General features: G+C 42.0%; 4 protein-coding genes across 19 annotated transcripts in view; 3 read left to right on the top strand and 1 right to left on the bottom strand.

Moving 5' to 3' along the window:
• Positions 1 to 19,191, bottom strand: part of Eaf2 (ELL associated factor 2) — a 1,192,577-nt gene that overhangs the window by 92,771 nt on the left and 1,080,615 nt on the right. The window lies entirely within an intron of this gene.
• The window catches only part of Iqcb1 (IQ motif containing B1), a 228,264-nt gene that overhangs the window by 55,892 nt on the left and 153,181 nt on the right, over positions 1 to 19,191 (top strand). The window lies entirely within an intron of this gene.
• Positions 1,069 to 19,191, top strand: part of Golgb1 (golgin B1) — a 247,039-nt gene continuing 228,916 nt past the window's right edge. For 2 of the 6 annotated variants that reach the window (XM_052158350.1, XM_052158344.1), the window contains exons 1-2: positions 1,069 to 1,112; positions 6,825 to 6,975. Coding sequence is in view for 3 of the 6 variants with exons in the window: in XM_052158353.1 (XP_052014313.1) it covers positions 9,992 to 10,123 (132 nt within the window). In the remaining 3 variants the exon portion in view is untranslated. Of the gene's footprint in view, positions 1,113 to 6,824; positions 6,976 to 8,422; positions 8,447 to 9,988; positions 10,124 to 19,191 lie in introns of those variants that run through there. The other 4 variants (XM_052158353.1, XM_052158349.1, XM_052158343.1 and 1 more) reach the window with 3 other exon arrangements.
• The window catches only part of LOC127665816 (golgin subfamily B member 1-like), a 59,257-nt gene continuing 53,707 nt past the window's right edge, over positions 13,642 to 19,191 (top strand). The window contains exons 1-3 of the mRNA XM_052158395.1: positions 13,642 to 13,782; positions 14,208 to 14,357; positions 16,396 to 16,524. Of these exons, the coding sequence (XP_052014355.1) occupies positions 13,693 to 13,782; positions 14,208 to 14,357; positions 16,396 to 16,524 (369 nt within the window). The 5' untranslated portion in view covers positions 13,642 to 13,692. The remainder of the gene's footprint in view (positions 13,783 to 14,207; positions 14,358 to 16,395; positions 16,525 to 19,191) is intronic.

Below are 19,191 nucleotides of genomic sequence, written 5' to 3'. Positions count from 1 at the left end.
ATAATAAACTAGATATGAGACATTAAGATAAATCAATGTTATATTAGGTGGCAAAAGATATAGTAAATATAGGATCCATAATTTTAAATGAGCAGCTAGGAGATGCCTTACTATGCTACTACTTGGGCCTCAAAGGTTGCATTCATTAGGATGAGATTGCAAATCTAGTGGGCTAAGTGCTTGCCATAAAATGAGATTCAATAAATTCATATTAACATTCTTATAAAAACTGTCTGAATCATTAGGAGTTAGATGGGTTTCCATTCCCTGCCTCTCTTTTAGGGTGAAGGAGCTCTTGATGAGTGCTTTCTGTTTCTTGTTGGAGCTCCTCACGGACTCCTCACAGGGCCTGACCCATAAATCTCAGCTTGCTCATCCCAACTGAAGGGCCGCATCCTTAGGGGAACTTTTCAACTCTTCACTATTGTCTCTTACCCTCACATCCTTAGAGATGCCCAGTGACGTCAGGTTGTAGTAGGAGTTCCGTTACTCAATTGCTGTTTGGCTAGTTTCGTTTTTTATTTGCAGTGGAACGATCAGCTTTCAGGCTCTACTCAGGATTGGTTCTCACACAATCCCAAATATTAGCAGCTGGTGCCCCTAGTCCAAAGTCTCCTCAGAAGCTGAGGACAAAGTCCTTAGAAGGAACAGCGGGAGGTGAGAAATTAGGGTAAACCGGAACTTCCAACCCATACAGCAAACACCTGATCTTGGCCAAATGCCCACTGCTTTTGGTGACTTCAGGCCTTCTGGGATCTTCTTCTGGGTCACTACCCACCATATGAGTTTGCCCTGCATTTCCCTCTTAGAATCCTTTGCTTATGTCTTTAAGGAAGTGGAAGACTTTAGGGCATTGGTTGCTTTCTGTCATTGTGACACATTTAGTTACAAACAAGGCGTGCCTGATCGCCATGGTAACGCCTGCGCTCAGCTCCAATAGGTAGACTCTTTAAACCAGCCTTCCCTCTCTCATGGTTAGTGGTTGGCTCCTGGGGCTGGTCCATTGATGGTGGTGTAGTGCTTAGTGCTTGGGTTACCTGAGCTGATGTGGCTTAGTTTAGGGGGGGTGGGGGGCGTCCAGAGGTGTCCGGGACGGCCACGGCCACCTGCAGGTGAGTGGGATCCGCAAGCTCAGCTGGGAGCTCTGCAACGGCCCTGCCGCGGGCTACCGAACAAGGGCCAACGGCCCTGTGTCCCAGCGGCCTGGGAAACCCAGCCTGGGCACGGAGCAGGGGACGCTAGAGACAACCTACCCCAGCCCTGTGCTGGCTAGGGCCCTGAACAAACTTAGTGTTGTGCTGTCGCTGTTACTGCGGTCGGAGGCCCACGAGTGATCCTCTAATGGGTTGGGAAGATGAGGGAGAGATGATCCTGAAGGGAGGGAACCTCGAAGGGAGTTCTGGAGGATAAAAACCTTGGTTTGGCCAGGTGTCCTGGGTTTGCTGATGCTTCGCAGGAATGGGAACAGGAGGGCGAGCCCCAGGGCGATTGAAGGAAATATTTGACTGGTTTATTTAAAGCCCCGCAGTTGGCCTGTGGGGAGAGGAACACAGCAAGATGAACTGTGGAAGAGTTTATAACAAAGTGTGGAGGCCTGTCTAGAAAGATGAGTTAAGCTCTCTTCGCTCTCTTCCATCCCACTCTCACCTCTCTACCCCTTGGGCTCTCCTCCCCTCCCCTCTTTCTCCACGTGGTCATGGCCGGCCTCCACTTCTCCATTCTCTACTTCTACTCTCTTCTCTCTCTCTCTCTCTCTCTCTCTCTCTCTCTCTCTCTCTCTCTCTCTCCCCCCCCCCCCTCTCTCTCTCTCTCCCTCCCTCTTTCTCTCTCTCTCTGCCTTTCTCTACTTCCACTATACCACTAACTTCCAACCTCTACCCTGAATAACCTCTATTCTATACCAAAAAAAAAAAAAGAAAGAAAGAAAGAAAGAAAGAAAGATGAGTTAATAAGATTTGGATGATCAGATGTAAAGGGAAAGATTTAGGAAATGTTCTGTTAGGAAACATTTCCTAAATGAGACGACTTGGAGTAGTCACTGGAAAAAAAAGTTGAAGTAACTCAAAACTTTCAGAAGTTAAAAGTGTACCCAAGTGGTAGATGTCTTGCTTCCAGGCAGGCAGCCCAGGCTTGAAGCATTATGTGTTGATTACACTGCTTTTACTTCCTTGATCCTGCTTTAATGCTTTCGTCCTCACTGTGCTTACATTTGTTTGACTACAGAAGTAGTTTCTGAACATTTTTAATTGCATATGCTATAGGGAAAACATCGTGAACATATTCGTAATATATTGATTAAATAGATTTTATGTTAAGTTGGATAGTGTAAGAATACTTCTGAAAATACATCACAGATTATAAAATATACAAAGTACAATAGAATTAAACGAAAAAAAGATCAGGCCCACAAGGCTCACAACAGAATTTGAAGATGACATAAAAAGCCCCTCTTGGTTTCTCAAGATAATGGTCAACATTTCTGAAGATTTCCACAATGTTTGAGGTGTGGGAATTTCCATTCAACTGTAATATATTCCTTCCTAAAAGTAATCATCATTAGAAGATTTTCCTGTTAACTTTCTGATTGACTTTAAAGTTCACTTCTTTTTCCTGACACCCCAACCCATGTGGGTTAAAGAGATATTGCTCTTATGCTTATTTATAAAATATATCATTAACTTCCCTTGGTTACCTACTAGAAATAAGTTATTTGTGGCACATCGGTGCTCATTACACACTGTCTGTTAGTGACAACCCAGACTGGGCTACATCAAATCCCCTTGCCCTCCTCCGGGCTGGAACTCAAACTCAGAATCTTAGACATGTTCCTAAGCTACAGCCCGCCCTTTATGAAGAATACTTTATGAGGTGATGAAGAAAATGAGAAATCCTCTTATTTTAGGGTCAATTATATGTGCTTTTTTGTTTTTATTTTTGTTTTCAATCGTTCCAGATATCCCTGGATGTCCTGAAACTGGCTCTGTGGACCATGTTGGCCTCAAACTCAGAGATCCCCATGCCTCTGCCTCCCAAGTGCTGAGATTAAAGGCTTGGGTTGCCTCTGCCTGGCTCAGTTATATGTGCTCTTGATCAAAGGAAATTCAAAACCAAAGGGTATAATGCACAGTACAATGCTTACCTCCTTCTCCATTTCCCACTCCAAAAATTCTGTAGCTGATTTGCCCCTAAGACACATTCTCACTGCCAGTAGCACATACTTCCCTCCCATGGGAGTCATAGTACATCTTTTTGCCACTTAACATTATACAGCAGCTCTGAGCTAAACATGAAGGGCTCAAAGTAAAGTATTGTGACTATTCATGTGCTAACAGTAGAAACTCTGAATTCAATTCTCAGCAACCACCTTAGCTCACAACCATCCATAATGGGATCTGGTGCCCTCTTCTGGCTTGCAGGTGTACATGCAGACAGAACATTCATACACATAAAGTTCAATGCCATGAAACTTCATGCACAAATTATAAAAGATACTATGTAAAATTGCTGTCAGTCTCTCTATAAAATATAGATTGAATATATGTGATATTTTTTGTGTTTCAACTTAGTTCCTTTTCCCAACATGGTTCTTTTATATCTGTGGGAGCCTGTGTGTGGAAAAACAAGTTACCTGAGGGTGTACTACCATGAATTATTATTTTAGCTTATGTACTAAGGAAAATAAGGTCACCACATCACAGTTAACGTGGTGTCCCCCCACCCCCACATCCCTGCTTTCATCCTGGATGAAGAGTGTGGGCTGAGGGAGTTACTCAGAAAACAGGGTGCCTTTCCTGTATCCCCACCAGCCAAGAAGTTTGTAGAATTGCGGTAGTGGACAAATTACTTAAATTGTCTACATCATAGTTTACTTGTCTTAAAATTAGAGCTACTGATTGTATTTTCTTTTTAGTGTTTTGGGATAAAATTATTTAAACAATGGAGATAAATATGTTCTATGTAAAGGCCTGGAGCATTGCTTGGTAGGCAGTGGTATATATGCTGTAGGTACCAATTATTTCTAAGTTAGTAAAAATCAGGGATTTTTTCTTTTTGTATTATGAAATGTTATTTTTGCTTGTAAAGGTCTATCATAATCTCGAATATGGATTTTCTAGCTGTTGTAGCAATACTGTCCTATTACCTCTTCAATCTGGTTGTAGGTCACTTTGAAAATTAAGAAATTAAAACCACAAAGAGCCAATCAAAAATGCAAGAGATGCACATGAGTGTCGCAGTGACTTGTGGGCATGTGACTCAGATTTCAGAGAAAGGCATGGGAGTGCACACACAGAGGCACACCCTTCTGCTGTGTGATTATTTTGCTTCTATTCCTGTACATGTTATATACTTTGGTCTCTGTGGTTAGGGATGACAAGTCATAGAGAACAATCTCGCTCCATTTAGCTTTCATGACCTTGGGTTCCTAGCCTTTGAGTTATACAAAGCTCTCAGCTGTGAAAGATGCCTTTCATTCCTTAGTTCCAGTTACAGAAGCCATGCTTGGCTCATGGACTCACATTAGTGGTCCTCAATATTCTTCATCCTGAGATGAAGGAAGCGGCACTGACAAGGTAAAATGCCTTAGGAGCTGTAGCAGAAAGCTGCCACTCAGCTCCAGGATGGTGCTTTTCTGCCATGCCATCCCCTTCACATCCACCTCTAGATTTTCTTCAGTCAGCCCTTCTTATGTTTTAATGATCATGTGCAGGGTGTTTAAGGTATAGTGCTCTGGGTGAGAATGTATACACATGACCGCACCCTAACACACTGTTTTTATTTCTTTAAAAAAGCCTAAAGCTACAAAGCAGTTGAGGAATCCTGAGCCTGCGGTTTCACCATTTTTTCTCCTTAATCCTAAAAGTAGTATACCACAGGGCAAGCTGCCCTGAGTGCATGCGGGGTGGGCAGGCATGCAGTCCAGTGGATTTCCAGTGAACTTGGGGTATCCCAACTAAAAGTGATGGAAAGCAGCCAACTAATTAAGGGTTTATAGGTCAGGATGTGTAACCAAGCCTGGCTTTAAGTCTGAAAACTCACTTATGAATATGCTAATCACCCTAAGCGATTACTATCTACTGCAAGCTTAAATCCCAATATATTCCATGTGGACTGTACAGCTATCAATAAAAACTTCCTAATGGATGGCTTTAAACACAAGCTTAGGGTGTTTAAGTTACCATAACAAATATAACTTGATCATTCTAGAAGCCCTTCCATGTTCCCTATCCCGTTTATAGCCACTACTACTTTCTAAAATAATCACATTGTGGTTTCCTTATAGTTTTATTATCCAGATTGGAATCTTGCTCTTTTAAAGCTTGATATATTTCTTGTCTTTTCCCTTTCAGCTCCGTATTGAGGAACATGGGTCCTGTGGAGTTGGACACTGTCTAGAAAATTCAGTGTTCCTCTGTCCTCTGCATTTTCTGCAAAGGGTAACAGGACAGGTGGCATGATCTGAGTTTTTAATCCTTTGTTAAGACTGTAGAAAGTGGTTATGTTCTTTCATCATGAAAGTCATAATGTCTGGGCTTTCCTCTGTTATCAGCTGTTGACTGATCATTATCTAGATGCATACATTCATTAGGTTTTTCAAAATGTTAGAATAGTTGTCTACCTTAACCATGATTACCCCAAGCAGGAACAGCATCTTTGTTGAGGTCCATGGCTACCCTAAGCATTATTATCCTGAGCAGGAAGATGGAAATTGCCTTTATATTTCTCCCTTTTGGGAGTTTTCAAAGTCCAGATATCACTTAAACACAGAATATAAAATTCACCACAGTTTCACTTCAGTTCCATTTCAGTCTTTTCTGTCACTGCATTAATATTTTATAGAGTATAGGGACTAGCAAGCACCATTCCTCTCACTATGTAACAAAATAGTTATAAAAGCAAATTAAATCAGATTACTTATAAGTTAAGAAAATTAGGGGCTGGAGAAATGGGAAAGTAATTAAAAGCACTGGCTACTTTTTGAGAAGACCTAGGCTCAGTTCCCAGCACCCATGTGGTAGCTCACAACTGCCTGTAACTCCATGGGATCCAAAGACTGTGCTGGCCTTTGTGGGCACTGCATGAAGATGTGTAGATGCATAGTCTAGACATACAAGCCAAGCACCCATGCACATGAAGTAAAGATTTTAGAACTTACAAAGATTAATTCAGAGATATTGTATATTCTTTTACTAATGTCTCTTTACATGAGCATTTACATAGTTTTCAAATAAGTGTTAGTGCAGGGCCATTAACTAACTACAGGGAGAGCTCACTTATATTACACCGTTTTCCCCACTGAGGTCCCTTCCCGCTCTGAGTTCATTCTGACACCCTATTTTGGGTTTTATCAACACAGTCTCACTTGACCTAGCCTTTGGTTTGCTATTGTGCTTTCCCTTGAAGAACATCAGAGAAGTGTTTTTAGAATGTCCTGTTTTCGGTTTCCCTGGTATATGCCATAACCTTGGGTTATGGGTTTGCAGGAAGAGGCCTACAGAGGCAAGGTGATCACATCTGAGGGCTGTTATATCGTGACAATTGACAGGGGCATATAGCCAGGTGAGGGTGGAAATAAAATTGGCTTCCTAAGGTGGATCTTGTTATGTTAATATTTTGGAATTAATGTGTAAAGCAATTCATTCCTTTTAAAATGTGCTTGTCAGTGTAGACTAATAGGTACATTTTTATTTGAATTACATTTCTCTCTTGTGGCTTTAACTTATTTTGTGAATTTAAAATGTGTTATTGTTTAAATAGTTGTCCATTTTATTTTATGTGTGTGCACATTTTGCCTGCATGGATGTCTGTACGCCAACTGCATGCAGTGCCTGAAGAGGTCAGAAGAGGACATCAGATCCCCTAGGACTAGAGCTACAGACAGTTGTGAGCAGCCACGTGGGTACTGAGAGGCAAACTGTGGGCCTCTGGAAGAGCAGCTGGTGCTCTTAACCTCTGATCAACTCTGCAGACCCCACTGTGAGTCGTTTTAGCCTTGCCCAGAAGAGCTTCTTCAGATTGACTTCTTGTCGCGTGACCCCTGTTTTCCCAGCTCTTCCTTCCTGGCACTGCCTCCTCATGCATATTCTCTGTGTACCCTGCCATTTCTTCAGGCATGAGCCTTCTATGGATTGCTGTGCTTGATGGGCTTATATTATGTTCAAGAACTTGAATGTTTTGGTATGAGCATGTGGACTGCTGGCTACTTGTCTTCTTAGCAATGTCCTTTCTATTCGAGTTAGTATTGCTGAACCTGTGACATAAATTGCAATGCTGCTTCCTGTCTTCTTGAAGTGATATATATATATATATATATATATATATATATGGTATCATTCAATCCTTAGTTATTGTATTAACTCAGTTTTATAGTGTGTGTGTGTGTGTGTGTGTGTGTCTGTGTCTGTCTGTGTCTGTGTGTGTGTGTGTGTGTATATAGAGAGACAGAGATTACTCCTATATATTCCATTGAATGTATTCAGATCTTTTTGCTTGAAATTTGATAGTTTGTATCTTCTAAGGCGTTGGCTCATTTTACCTACTTTTATGAATTTATGGATGTAAGAATATTTGTATTTTCTTATCTAAGCTTCCCCATTCTCTCTCCTCTCTTGATGTATGCCAGGTCAGTACTGATGTTGTGATGTCAGTTAACAATACTCATGCTCTATTGTCTTTATGCTCACCTCTTCTAAGAACTGCCTTCGTTTGAATTTTCTATTTTCTCATTTATGTTCTAAGCTTTCCCCCCTTTTTCCTGCTTATGTTGCTTTTTGTTTCCTTTTTCTAATTCCTTGTAGAACAAGCATGAGGTACTGCTTTCAGCCACTCACTAATATAAAGGTTTACAGTGTTTTCTGAACAGTGACTTCACTGAAATCACATGGTTTGTTAGGAAAGCTACATGAAAGAGCAGGAGTCCAGGACACAAAACAGAGAAACGTCACTGAATCCTGGCGTTTAGTTGAAAAATCAGAAAAATATAAATCTTGATGAAGGAAAACTTAAGATTTTTGCTTATAAATGGAACTATAATGAAAGACCGGGCATTAAAGACGGCCTTTAAGACTTACTTGACCTTTATGTCTTTATATTTGAGGATTATTTTCTTGCATTCCATGTCTCACATTGATCCAAGTGACAGGGCTTATAATATGGGACCTGCACAGGACAGGGTCTGCCCTGTGCACACTGCCTGGCTGCACACTGCATTCAGCATGTCCCACCGTCACATGTGCCTCCTTTCACATAGATGACATGGGTCAGCATCTAGCACCTGCCTGCTTTGCTCATGCTCTAGCCACCAGTGTCTTCCTCTACTGATCCTTGCGTTTTCTTTTCTGTTTCACCTGCAGAGATGCTGAGCCAATCGTCGGGATTAGCAAATAATGTTTTGCATGAATTATCAGGAAATTACACTGACTGGACATTGATGGCTTCCTCAGAAGCTGTGAGTAGCTCTGTTGCATCCACACTGATAGGACTCACATCCCATGCTCTTCTGCGGAGAATAGCTTAAGCTAGAGGGGTATGAGCAGCCTCCCTCGTGCTAAGCAGATGTGATGACACTTACCAACAAAAAGAATCGCAGCTCTATAAATGATCCTCTGCTGAGGATTGTCAGCCAGAGAGCTGTGGGGATGGATCCACGTTTCTGATGAGCTTGGAGAGCTCTGTTGTCTGCTTAGCCTGCTGGGATCTTTATCCTAAGAAGTCCTCCTCCTTGTCTCCCTCCTTGGGAACATTACTTCTCTTTCAGGGGTATACTGTCCAGTGGGACCTAGTTATTTGGGGCGGGGGGTCGAGGAGGACCAAGCCTGAAAGAGAAATGGGCGAGAGAAAGGGAGCAAGTCCAAGCAAAGGGTTGTCAAGGTCTTTTTAATGAAAACTGAAAGCCTGATTATAAGCACACAGTGAGAGGAAATAGGGAGAGGCTGAGGGGGAATGATAAAGGCCCAGAAAGAGGGAAGAACAGCTGGGGCGGATGCTGACTGCAGGCTTGAAACATCTTGTGGTTTTTCTGGAATGCTGGGTCCGCCTAGACAACCCCAGGTGTTCAGCCAAGCTATGGACCAATTGGTTCTCATGATCAGCCTTGCGTGAAGGACGGGGTGGCTTGGCTCCCGACAAAGGGTCAGTGGATTCTCATGGTGGGAGCTGTTGAAGGTCTGGTTTCCCATAGTCTGGTCTCCCACACAGGGCAAAGGAGTAAAGGAAACATCTATTCACTTCTATAAATTCACCTTCCACTTTCTCTTAGTTTACTTTATTTGTGACCCTTAATGAATCAGAAGTCCGTTAGCTTTTTGAAAGCCAAATGGTTAAGGAAAGTTTTCTATTTATTTTTTTAAATAGTATCTTTCATTTTTATTTCATTTGCTTATTTTGTTTAAGACAGGGTCTCAGGTATCCCAGTCTGGCTTCAAACTTGCTATGAGGCTAGCCAGAGTTGGCTTGGACTCCTAATCTCCCAGCCTGTGCTTTCTGCATGTTGGGATCATAGCTGTGTGGTGCCACACTGGGTGGTAGAATGTTGGGAGTTGAAAGCAGGCCTTAGTGCAGTCACACAAGGCCTTCCCTTCACCCTTCACCACCTAAGCCACATCTCCAGTCTGCAGTTCACTTTTAATTCTAAATGTTGGCTTCTTCCACTTAATAGTATGTAATCCTTGCCTCCCTTCCTTCCTTCCTTCCTTCATTGTTTACTTCTTTCCTTCCTTCCTTCCTTCCTTCCTTCCTTCCTTCCTTCCTTCCTTTCTTCCTTCTTTCATTTATTTTCCTCTTTGATAAATTAATTTAGTAATACTTTAAGTTCAACAAAATACTACATTGCAATGCTAAAGTTAACTTATTGGATTATTGAGACCTCAGGTTCTAAAGAGAGGAGTTGGGCAAAAGATGGGGCAAGGTTGTGGGAGTTTCTGAGGCTGTTTTTCCCTGTGCATTCTTTTGTTTGCTTTTGTGGCATTATTAGGAATTACCCCAAAAAATTGTCATGGAATCGAATAGTAGCATTCCAGAGGACGCTCTGCATCGCCTGGCTGATGCAGAGAAGTTGATTCTGGAGCTCAGGGATATTATTAGTCAGAAGGATGTTCAACTCCAGCAGAAGGATGAAGCTCTGCAGGTAATGTTGTTTGACACAATTGCTGAGCACTTGATGAAGACTGCTCATTAGACACTTAGAGAATCTGCTTCTTATTGTCGCAAGACATTCTGCTCTGTGTTTTGTTTTCTCTTCTGGGATAAGTTTTCTTTTATATCAGCTTCCTGATGAATTACAACTTCTTTGAATTTTTCTAATTCTGATTGTCCTCTCATGTCCTGTCCACTTTTTTGAACATCTTCAACTCTGAAATAAATTCTGATTTTGTTGAGCACAGTGTGCTGCTCCCTACTCTCCATGCTGGTTTTTCAAAAAGATCTCATCCTATAGCCCAGTCTCCCCTGGAGCTTGTAGCCCTCCTCTTACCTCAGCCTCTGGGGTGCTCAGATTACAGCACGAGTCACCATGGCTGGCTTTTAATGATCCTACATAGTTATTCATCCTGTCTATGTGTGAATGGTTTTGCCTCCATAGCTGCACTGCAGGCAGGCTTAGTGCCCATGTAGGTAGAAGAGGACATCACATCCCCAGGAGCTGCACTTACAGATGGGAGAGGGAACCAAACCTGTGTCTGTTGCAGGAGCATCAGGAGCTCAGGGCCACTGAGCCATGACTAACCCTTTGTATGCACTAATCCTGGGACATTTTGACTAGATTCCCTTCTATTCCTGCTTTTGTGTGAAAGAAAATTTTGTTTTTCTAAACATTTAGATTTGTTTTAGGAAAATGAATCTGTAGACTTCTGTTTTGTGGTTTGGTACTCATGTATGGGAGCTAGATGGCCTGCTGCCTCCCAGCCTTCACTTAGGTCTGTACCAGCAGGTACAGCAGTCGTGGCCAAACACTGGAGTCTACTCACTTTCCACAACAGGTGACTATCTAAGGTGGAATGTCTTCAGTGAAATACTGCTTAGGAATTCCAAAGGAGTGAATTATAATTAACTAGTCTTTCATTTTAACTTCAAAGAATATACTTTTGAGTTAGATGAATTATTCTATTGGAATTAAAATAATTAACTTTATGTTCTATTCTTGTTTATCTTGATTACTTCTGTTACTCATGCTACCTCCATATTCAAATCAACACAGTACCATATTACATACAAGTACAGCAAAAAAATATAATTGTTCAAACTGCGTTAATTTGTTGACCTAAATTTGTATAAATTGGGCATTGTACACACACACACTCACACACACTGCCTTTACAAAGCCTCACTCAAGGAGATGGAGAGATGGCTTGGTGGTTAAGAGCACTTTTAACTGTTCTTGTAGGCAACCTAGGTTAGGTCCCCAGCATCAGCATCAGGAAGTTCACAACCACCTGTGACTCCAACTCCTGAGGATCTGATCGATGCCCTCTGAGCTCTGCGGGCATCTGTATAACTGTGGTACATAGAAACTCATGCATGCACACACATGCACATAGAAAGTTTTTTAATCTTTTTTTTAAATCTCACCTGATATAACAGATAAAGTCATGTCATCAGTTGTGAGACCAAAATGAAATTGTATCTAATAAAAATGAATTTATTTGAACTTTAAATTTTTTAGTAAACAATATTATTAAAATGAAATACTTTTGGAGTCCTCACATTGTAAGACTTCTCTAGCCTCATGTGGTTGGTTGATACCAAAGTATGCAGCATATTCATATAGGTTCTCCTTTCCTCTTTATTACCTCCATTCTGCATTTCATTTTTGAGCTGGGTCTCACTATGCAGCCCAGGCCTGTCTTGAAGTCTCAGACCTTCGGTCTCAGCCCTCTGTTATTGAAATTTCAGTCACACACCACTGTCCCTCAGCTATTATTCCTAGTGCTGGAGCTGGAGCCCATGGCCCTGACCCTGCAGGGCAGACAGCCTCTCAGTGGAGCTGGAGTCCACATCCTTGACCATACAGGGCAGACATCCTCACAGAAGCTACATCTCTGGTTCTCTTCATCTTGATGTCACTCCTCAGTTTCTTCTAAGTGGTTTTGCCTATTTATCTCTAACAATGGAGCCTGTGGCTCTGGTTTGAGACATCAGAGGGTCTAGGTGAGCCCTGCCTTCATCTTTCTTCCTATAGAAGTCCTATAGAAGTCACCTATAGCCAAAGAATGGGAAATGCCACTGCTCTTCTGTTAGTGGCTGCTGTGGGTTACAACACACACTTGCCTGCTGTTTTGGATTTTTCCTATTCTCAAGGCCATCAGGTGCAGCTCTGTCACTGTCCCCATTCTCTCCTTCATTCTCTAATGCCAAGCAAATCCAGATTTCCATGGTTTACATTAAACATGTTTATAGGGTATCTTCCTACTTACATTGTAAGTATTGTCCACATTTTTATGTTCACTGTCAAGTTGGTCTGTCTCTTTCCTATGTGACTCTTCAAAGATATTGAAGCCAGTATTGCTATTGCATCTATCTTCTTCTGAAAAATTGTAGGAATTCAATAATGTTTTAAAAATTAGTATATGGAATTCTTTTTTGTATTATAATGTAGAAATTAGAAGGGAGTATGGTAGGTATTCAAGACAGATGAGAAAGTCAAAGATCTAAGACCGCCAAGCACTTTGCTTAAGTGAGTATTTCCCCTCTTTAGTTGGATAAGCATCCTGCAGAGATGGAAGAGTTCATCCTGATGAAGCAGCAGCTTCAAGAGAAGGAGGAAATCATCAGCACTTTTCAATCACAGCTCAGCCAAATACAGGCAGTGCAGGCTGCCCAGGTAGGGCGATGGTCTCTTCACTAGAAAACAGAGTCATGGGGCCCAGAGTGGTAAGTGTGGCAGAACAGTCCCAGCAGTCACCTTTCCAAGTTTGGGAGATGAAAGCATGACAGTTAGATGTCTCACTTGGAGGGTGAGTGGTAGAGTGGGAGGTGTGGTGAATATATGGTGAGTGATGATTCGCATCTTAACAGGAAACACCACAACCTCTCAAAACACACTACTTATGTTGATGAACTTGCCATAGCTTTATTGATGATTTGTTTTGTCTCATAGTTCCAGATATTTCATTTTCATAACACATAGATTGGTTGTTAGGAGAGGCTTGTGCTAAATTCAAAAGAGACTGATAGATAAAGGGAAAGAAGTACAAATGAGTAGCTCCATTCCTTCCATAAATTAAACTCTTGTTAGGATGATATATCTTAAGCTTAAGTTCCACAGTGAACATTGAACATGAAATCAAGAAGCAGTAAAGGGTTTGCAGCCCCCTGCTGATGGTGCTAGGATGGAGCATTCTTCTTCAAACTCATTTCTGAAGCCAGAGCGAGCTGGTTTGCACTGGTTCCCTCAACTCTGTTTCTCTGTTTCTCATCTGACAACCGAAAACATAGTTCTCATTTGAGAATGCTTTTGGATCCTGACACATTTTTAATCCCTGGAGGGTCTTTGCCTATGGCACATAACTGATTTTATCTATCAGATACATTGATAACAGAGGTGTCTTCTATCTAGGAATGGTCAACAGCCTTAAAGAAGTATAGTGTGTGCTAGTAAACAGCGAATTCACATTTACTGTCTCCATTGCTCCATGACAGGAGGAAAAAACAGCTGGCAAAAAAAACCGAAATAAAATAAAATTCCTCTCAAAGGCCAAGATGTTATCCTTAAATAAACAACTGGAGGCAATGAAGACACAAGCAGGGGTTGCTCTGCCTCCAGAAGTCCAGGCAGAGGAGCTCTCCAAGGTATGAGGACAGGCTACAAACATGGCACCTCCTGAGCCCCAGTAGAGAGAGCAGATGTGAGCTGAGCTAAAACAGCTGTGGTGGAAGAATGCCTCCTTTCCTGTGGTTTGCCTTGACTGAAGGCCACATGGGGAGAGCAAAGGCCTACCCAAAGTGTGGGCTTGAGCTGTTACCATCAGAGTTTAAAGGGCTGACTGGAAGAACTGAGTCCTGAAGAACACTGATAACTACAGAGAGGAGAAGCATGTGCTTCTCAGATGAGTTTGATTACTGGTTAGAACATTAAAAACGATGATCTCTAAGATTCTGCTCTCAAATCCTTGCATTCCTCTTCTACGCATGGCTCACTGCCTGCTTGAAACAAGTTCTGTGTGTGCTAGGTAAACGGCTAATTCACATTTATTGTCTCTATTGCTCCATGACAGAAGGAAAAATCAGCTATTGAAAAAGAAATTAAAAAAATAAAACGTCGCACAAAGGCAGAGATGTTACCCTTAAATAAACAACTGGAGGCAATGAAGACACAAGCAGGGGCTGCTCTGCCTCCAGAAGTCCAGGCAGAGGAGCTCTCCAAGGTATGAGGACAGGCCACAGAAATGGCACCTCCTGAGCCCCAGTAGAGAGAGCAGATGTGAGCTGAGCTAAAACAGCTGTGGTGGAAGAATGCAGCCTTTCCTGTGGTTTGCCTTGACTGAAGGCCACATGGGGAGAGCAAAGGCCTACCCAAAGTGTGGGCTTGAGCTGTTACCATCAGAGTTTAAGGGGCTGACTGGAAGAACTGAGTCCTGAAGAACACTGATAACTACAGAGAGGAGAAGCATGTGCTTCTCAGATGAGTTTGATTATTGGTTAAAACATTAAAAAGTAGGATTGCTAAGATTTTGCCCCTACTCTCAAATCCTTTCATTCCTTAACAAATATAGATTATTCTCTGTTCCTATAAGCAAATAATGGTAGAGGAGTGTTTCATGAACTGTGAGGTCACTTGCCTGAATCACCCTGGAGTCCTGTACAGAGGTTCCCTAGATTACGGGTGCCCCCTCAAAGCAGTGTCTAGTCAGGATGAAAGGGACCAAGGAAAGTGGTCCTTAGAGAAGTATGGTGATGCTCAGGGCACATTCTCTTCAACTTTCCCTTCAGAGCCACATGCAGGTGTCTACTTAGAGAACAGCAGACATCAGGGTTTGCTTTTTTTTTTTTTTTTGGAGCATTTGTGTAAATTATTCTGAGGCAGGTGTGTCACTGCACACTAGTTACCTGTCAGCCTAGAGCACCCTTCAGGGAACATCATTTTATTTCCTTAATTTGTCTGTTGCACTCTAATTATTCTCAGAAATGTTAATTCTTTTTTATTTTTTTTTTTTTTGTTTTTGTTTTTTTGGATTTGGTTTTTTTTTTCTGAGACAGGGTTTCTCTGTGTAGCCCTGGCTGTCCTGGAACTCATTCTGTAGACCAGGCTAGCCTCAAACTCAGAGATCTGCCTGCCTCTGCCTCCCAGAGTGCTGGTATTACAGGCTTGCTCCACCACCGCCCTGCAGAAATCTTAATTCTTGAGGTGTGGCCTGGGGCTTCAGTTTCAGAGTCACAGCCCCTGAGGGCCCTTATTACTTCCCAGTACCTTGCTGTTCAAAGAAAAGCACTCAGAGGATGATACCTTTCCTTGTTTGCACTGGGGATGTAGCTCAGTGGAAAAGCAGCTGTGCCCCAGGCTCTAGACTTAGGCCTCAGTATGGCTGGAGCCTGAGGATGAAGAGGAGGAGAAGGAGAAGCAGAATAGAATGCTTAACATCTCAAAGTTGATCCTTTTCCTCCTTTATGGTTCCTATGGTAACCCTTCCCCTGGCTGTGGAAGCAGGCACTGACTTTTTTCCCATTCAGGTTTGTCCAGGTTTGTCAAACCTCCCTTGAGTCATGCTGTTAGGTTTTTAAGTTATTTCATGCTCTTATACTTTAAGCTTTTCATTTTAGCTCACTTCTTCCTTAGCCCTCAAACCTTGTGTGCCAGCGTCTTATACCTTCATTTTTTCTCCCTGGTAAATAAAGGATGCCCAGTTAGTCCCAGTCAGATCCAGTGACCCTATAACCACAGTATACTTAGTGTGGGGGCATTGGTGGAGGTGTGGAGAGAGAGAGAAAGTGAGAGAGAGAGTGAGAGAGAGAGAGAGAGAGAGAGAGAGAGAGACAGAGACAGAGATGGGGGCAGAAGAAGATAAATAGAGATCATAGGCAGGTAGGTGTCAGGTCCCTTGAAGCTGGAATCCCATGTGTGTGGGGGACCCTGGCTTGTTTTGTGGCTCTGGGATCCAAAGCCTAGTCCTCATAGATTTAAACTGAGGTCTTTAAAGCCAGAAATCCACTGCTCTTTGATAGTTTTTGCCTTGCTCCTGTTGCTGGTTTTGTTTGTTTCAGCCACCTCTCTCAGGAGAGTCCTGTCTGGTTTTGGCCATCTATACTAAGCTGCCTTCTAACTTAAATCCTCCTGCTTCTGCCTTCTGAGTTCTCTTATCCAGTTAATGAAACTGTAATGAAGCATCTCTAATGGACTAGTAGTGTGAAAGATGAAATATGTGTGAACTACATCTTTTAAGTAAGTGACTTTATTACATTTTTCAGCATGATAAAAGCTCAACAGAAGAAGAGATGAAAGTGGAAAAATTAAGACATGAACTCCACGAGAAGGAGAAACTAATTGGCAGTTTTCAAGCCCAGCTGGACCAGGCACAGTCAGAACAAGCCTCACAGGTAGGAATGAGTCACCTCATCATTATTAGGTTAACAAATCACTAATGGCTAATGGATACATATATGGTAGATGCTTCTATTTTTTAAGGATATATCCATATTAAGTTCTATTTGGTATATCTTAACATTACAGTAGGTAGGTAGTAACCAGTACTTAACAATATATAGCATGCACTTATATTTAAAACTAATTTACATGTGTTTAAATATATTTCCAATTTACTAATACTTGAAAGACAAAGAATGGCCTTTGAGTTCTGAGTTTGGTTTGTCTTTATTTACTTAGTCAGTAGCTCTCGCCTGTCCCTGAGCTCTCCCTGTCTGTCCCTCCTCCCTCCTTCCCTCTCTTCCTTCCAAGTCTAGCAGTTGAGTTTGCAGGGCTGGGTGGTGCTCTTGCCTGCACTTGGGCTCAGTGTATTCTGTCCATCTATGGTTCATATGTCTTCTAAAACTTGAATTCCATGACTGACATTGACTGCTCTGCTCCAGTGTTGTTGGTTTCTTCCTTTGCAGGCTTCAGTTTCTGCTAACCTTTATGTTTGTTCTTTGTCTTCAGTATTTATTATTTTTATCAATTGTATTTTTGATTATTTTTTAGATTTATTTTTTCTGTTTTTAACTCAAGACATCCTGCTCTGTGTTTTGTTTTCTCTTCTGGGGTGAGTTTTCTTTTATATCAACTTCCTGATGAATTACAACTTTTTTGAACTTTTCTAATTCTGATTGTCCTCTCATGTCCTGTCCACTTTTTTGAACATCTTCAACTCTGAAATAAGTTCTGATTTCTTTGAGCACAGTGTTCTGCTCCCTAGTCTCTATGCTGGTATTTTGACAAGATCTCATCCTATAGCCCAGTCTCCCCTGGAACTTGTAACCCTCTTCTTACCTCAGCTTCTGGGGTGCTCAGATTACAGCACGAGTCACCATGGCTGGCTTTTAATGATCCTACATAGTTATTCATCCTGTCTATATGTGAATGGCTTTGCCTCCATGGCTGCACTGCAGGCAGACTTAGTGCCCATGTAGGTAGAAGAGGACATCAGATCCCCAGGAGCTGCACTTACAGATGGGAGAGGGAACCAAACCTGTGTCTGTTGCAGGAGCATCAGGAGCTCAGGGCCACTGAGCCATGGCTAACCCTTTGTATGCACTAATCCTGGGGCATTTTGACTAGATTCCCCTCTATTCCTGCTTTTGTGTGAAAGAAAATGTTGTTTTTCTAAACATTTAGATTTGTTTTAAGAGAATGAATCTGTAGACTTCTGTTTTGTGGTTTGGTACTCATGAATGGGAGCTGGAGTTCTCTGATTTGTGGCCTGCTGCCTCCCCACCTTCACTTTCGTCTGTACCAAGAGGTACAGCAGTCATGGCTAAACACTGGAGTCTACTCACTTTCCACAACAGGTGACTATCTAAGCAGACTATGGAATGTCTGCAGTGAAATACTACTTAGGAATTCCAGAGGAGTGAGTTATAATTAACTAGTCTGCTTTCATTTTGAACTGCAAGCTATCTATTTTTTAATTAGATGAATTTTATTCTATTGTAATTAAAATAATTCAGGTTATGTTCTATTCATGTTTATCTTTTTTTAGATTTCTTTTTTCTATTTTTTATGTATTTTTATTTATGACATATTCTTTATTTACATTTCAAATGGTTTCCCCTTTCCTGGATTCCACCTCCCTGAAAGTCCCATAAGCCCTCTTGACTGCCCCTGGTCCCCAATTCACCTCTTCCACCTTACCTCTCCTGATATTCCCCTACACTGTTGCACTGAGCCTTCCTAGGTCCAGGAGCCTCTTCTTCTTTCTTCTTGGGCATTATTTGATATATGAATTGTGTCTTGGTTTTTCCAAGCTTCTAGGTTAATATCCACTTATCAGTGAGTGCATACCATAAGTGTTCTTTTGTGATTGGGTTACTGCACTTAGCATATTCTCCAGTTCCATCCATTTGTCTATGAATTTTACTAATTCATTGTTTTCAATGCCTGAATAGTACTCCATTGTGTATATATACTACATTTTCTATATCCATTCCTCCGTTGATGGGTTATTTCCAGTTTCTGGCTATTTTAATAGGGCTGTGATGAACATAGTGGAGCATGTATCCTTATTCCATGCTGGGAAATCCTCAGGGTATATACAGTGGTATAGCAGGGTCCTCTAGAAGTTTCATGCCCAGTTTTCTGAGGAACCACCAGACTGATTTCCAGAGTGGTTGTACCAGCTTGCAAGCCCAACAGCAGTGGAGGAGTGTTCCTCTTTCACCACATCCTGGCTAGCACCTGTTTTCTCCTGACTTTTTGATCTTAGCCATTCTGACTGGTATGAGGTGAAATCTCAGCATTGTTTTGATTTGCATTTCCATGATGAGTAAGGATGTTGAACATTTCTTTAGGTGCTTCTCCTACTAAGTGTAGTCTGCCAGCAGCTACATGTGAACCGGGCTACCTGCTAAGAGAATTTTGAGGTTACAGGGACAGAGGAGGCGACAAGAGACATGAGTCAAGGCGGGAAATTCCGGTCAAGACTGGTTTTAATAACTTTAAGACAGGTTATATAGTCTTTTGGGGGATCGACCAACCCCCCAGAAGTCGGTGGCTTCAAAGGCAGTCCTGTGAATTCTCTGGCTCCAGGTCTCAGCGGGTCATCTGCCTTCAGG

This window comes from Apodemus sylvaticus, chromosome 15 (genome assembly GCF_947179515.1).
Source record: "Apodemus sylvaticus chromosome 15, mApoSyl1.1, whole genome shotgun sequence".
Classification (NCBI taxonomy): domain Eukaryota; kingdom Metazoa; phylum Chordata; class Mammalia; order Rodentia; family Muridae; genus Apodemus; species Apodemus sylvaticus.
The sequence above is the reverse complement of the archived record's forward strand: the minus strand, read 5'-3'. Positions and strand labels throughout refer to the sequence as shown.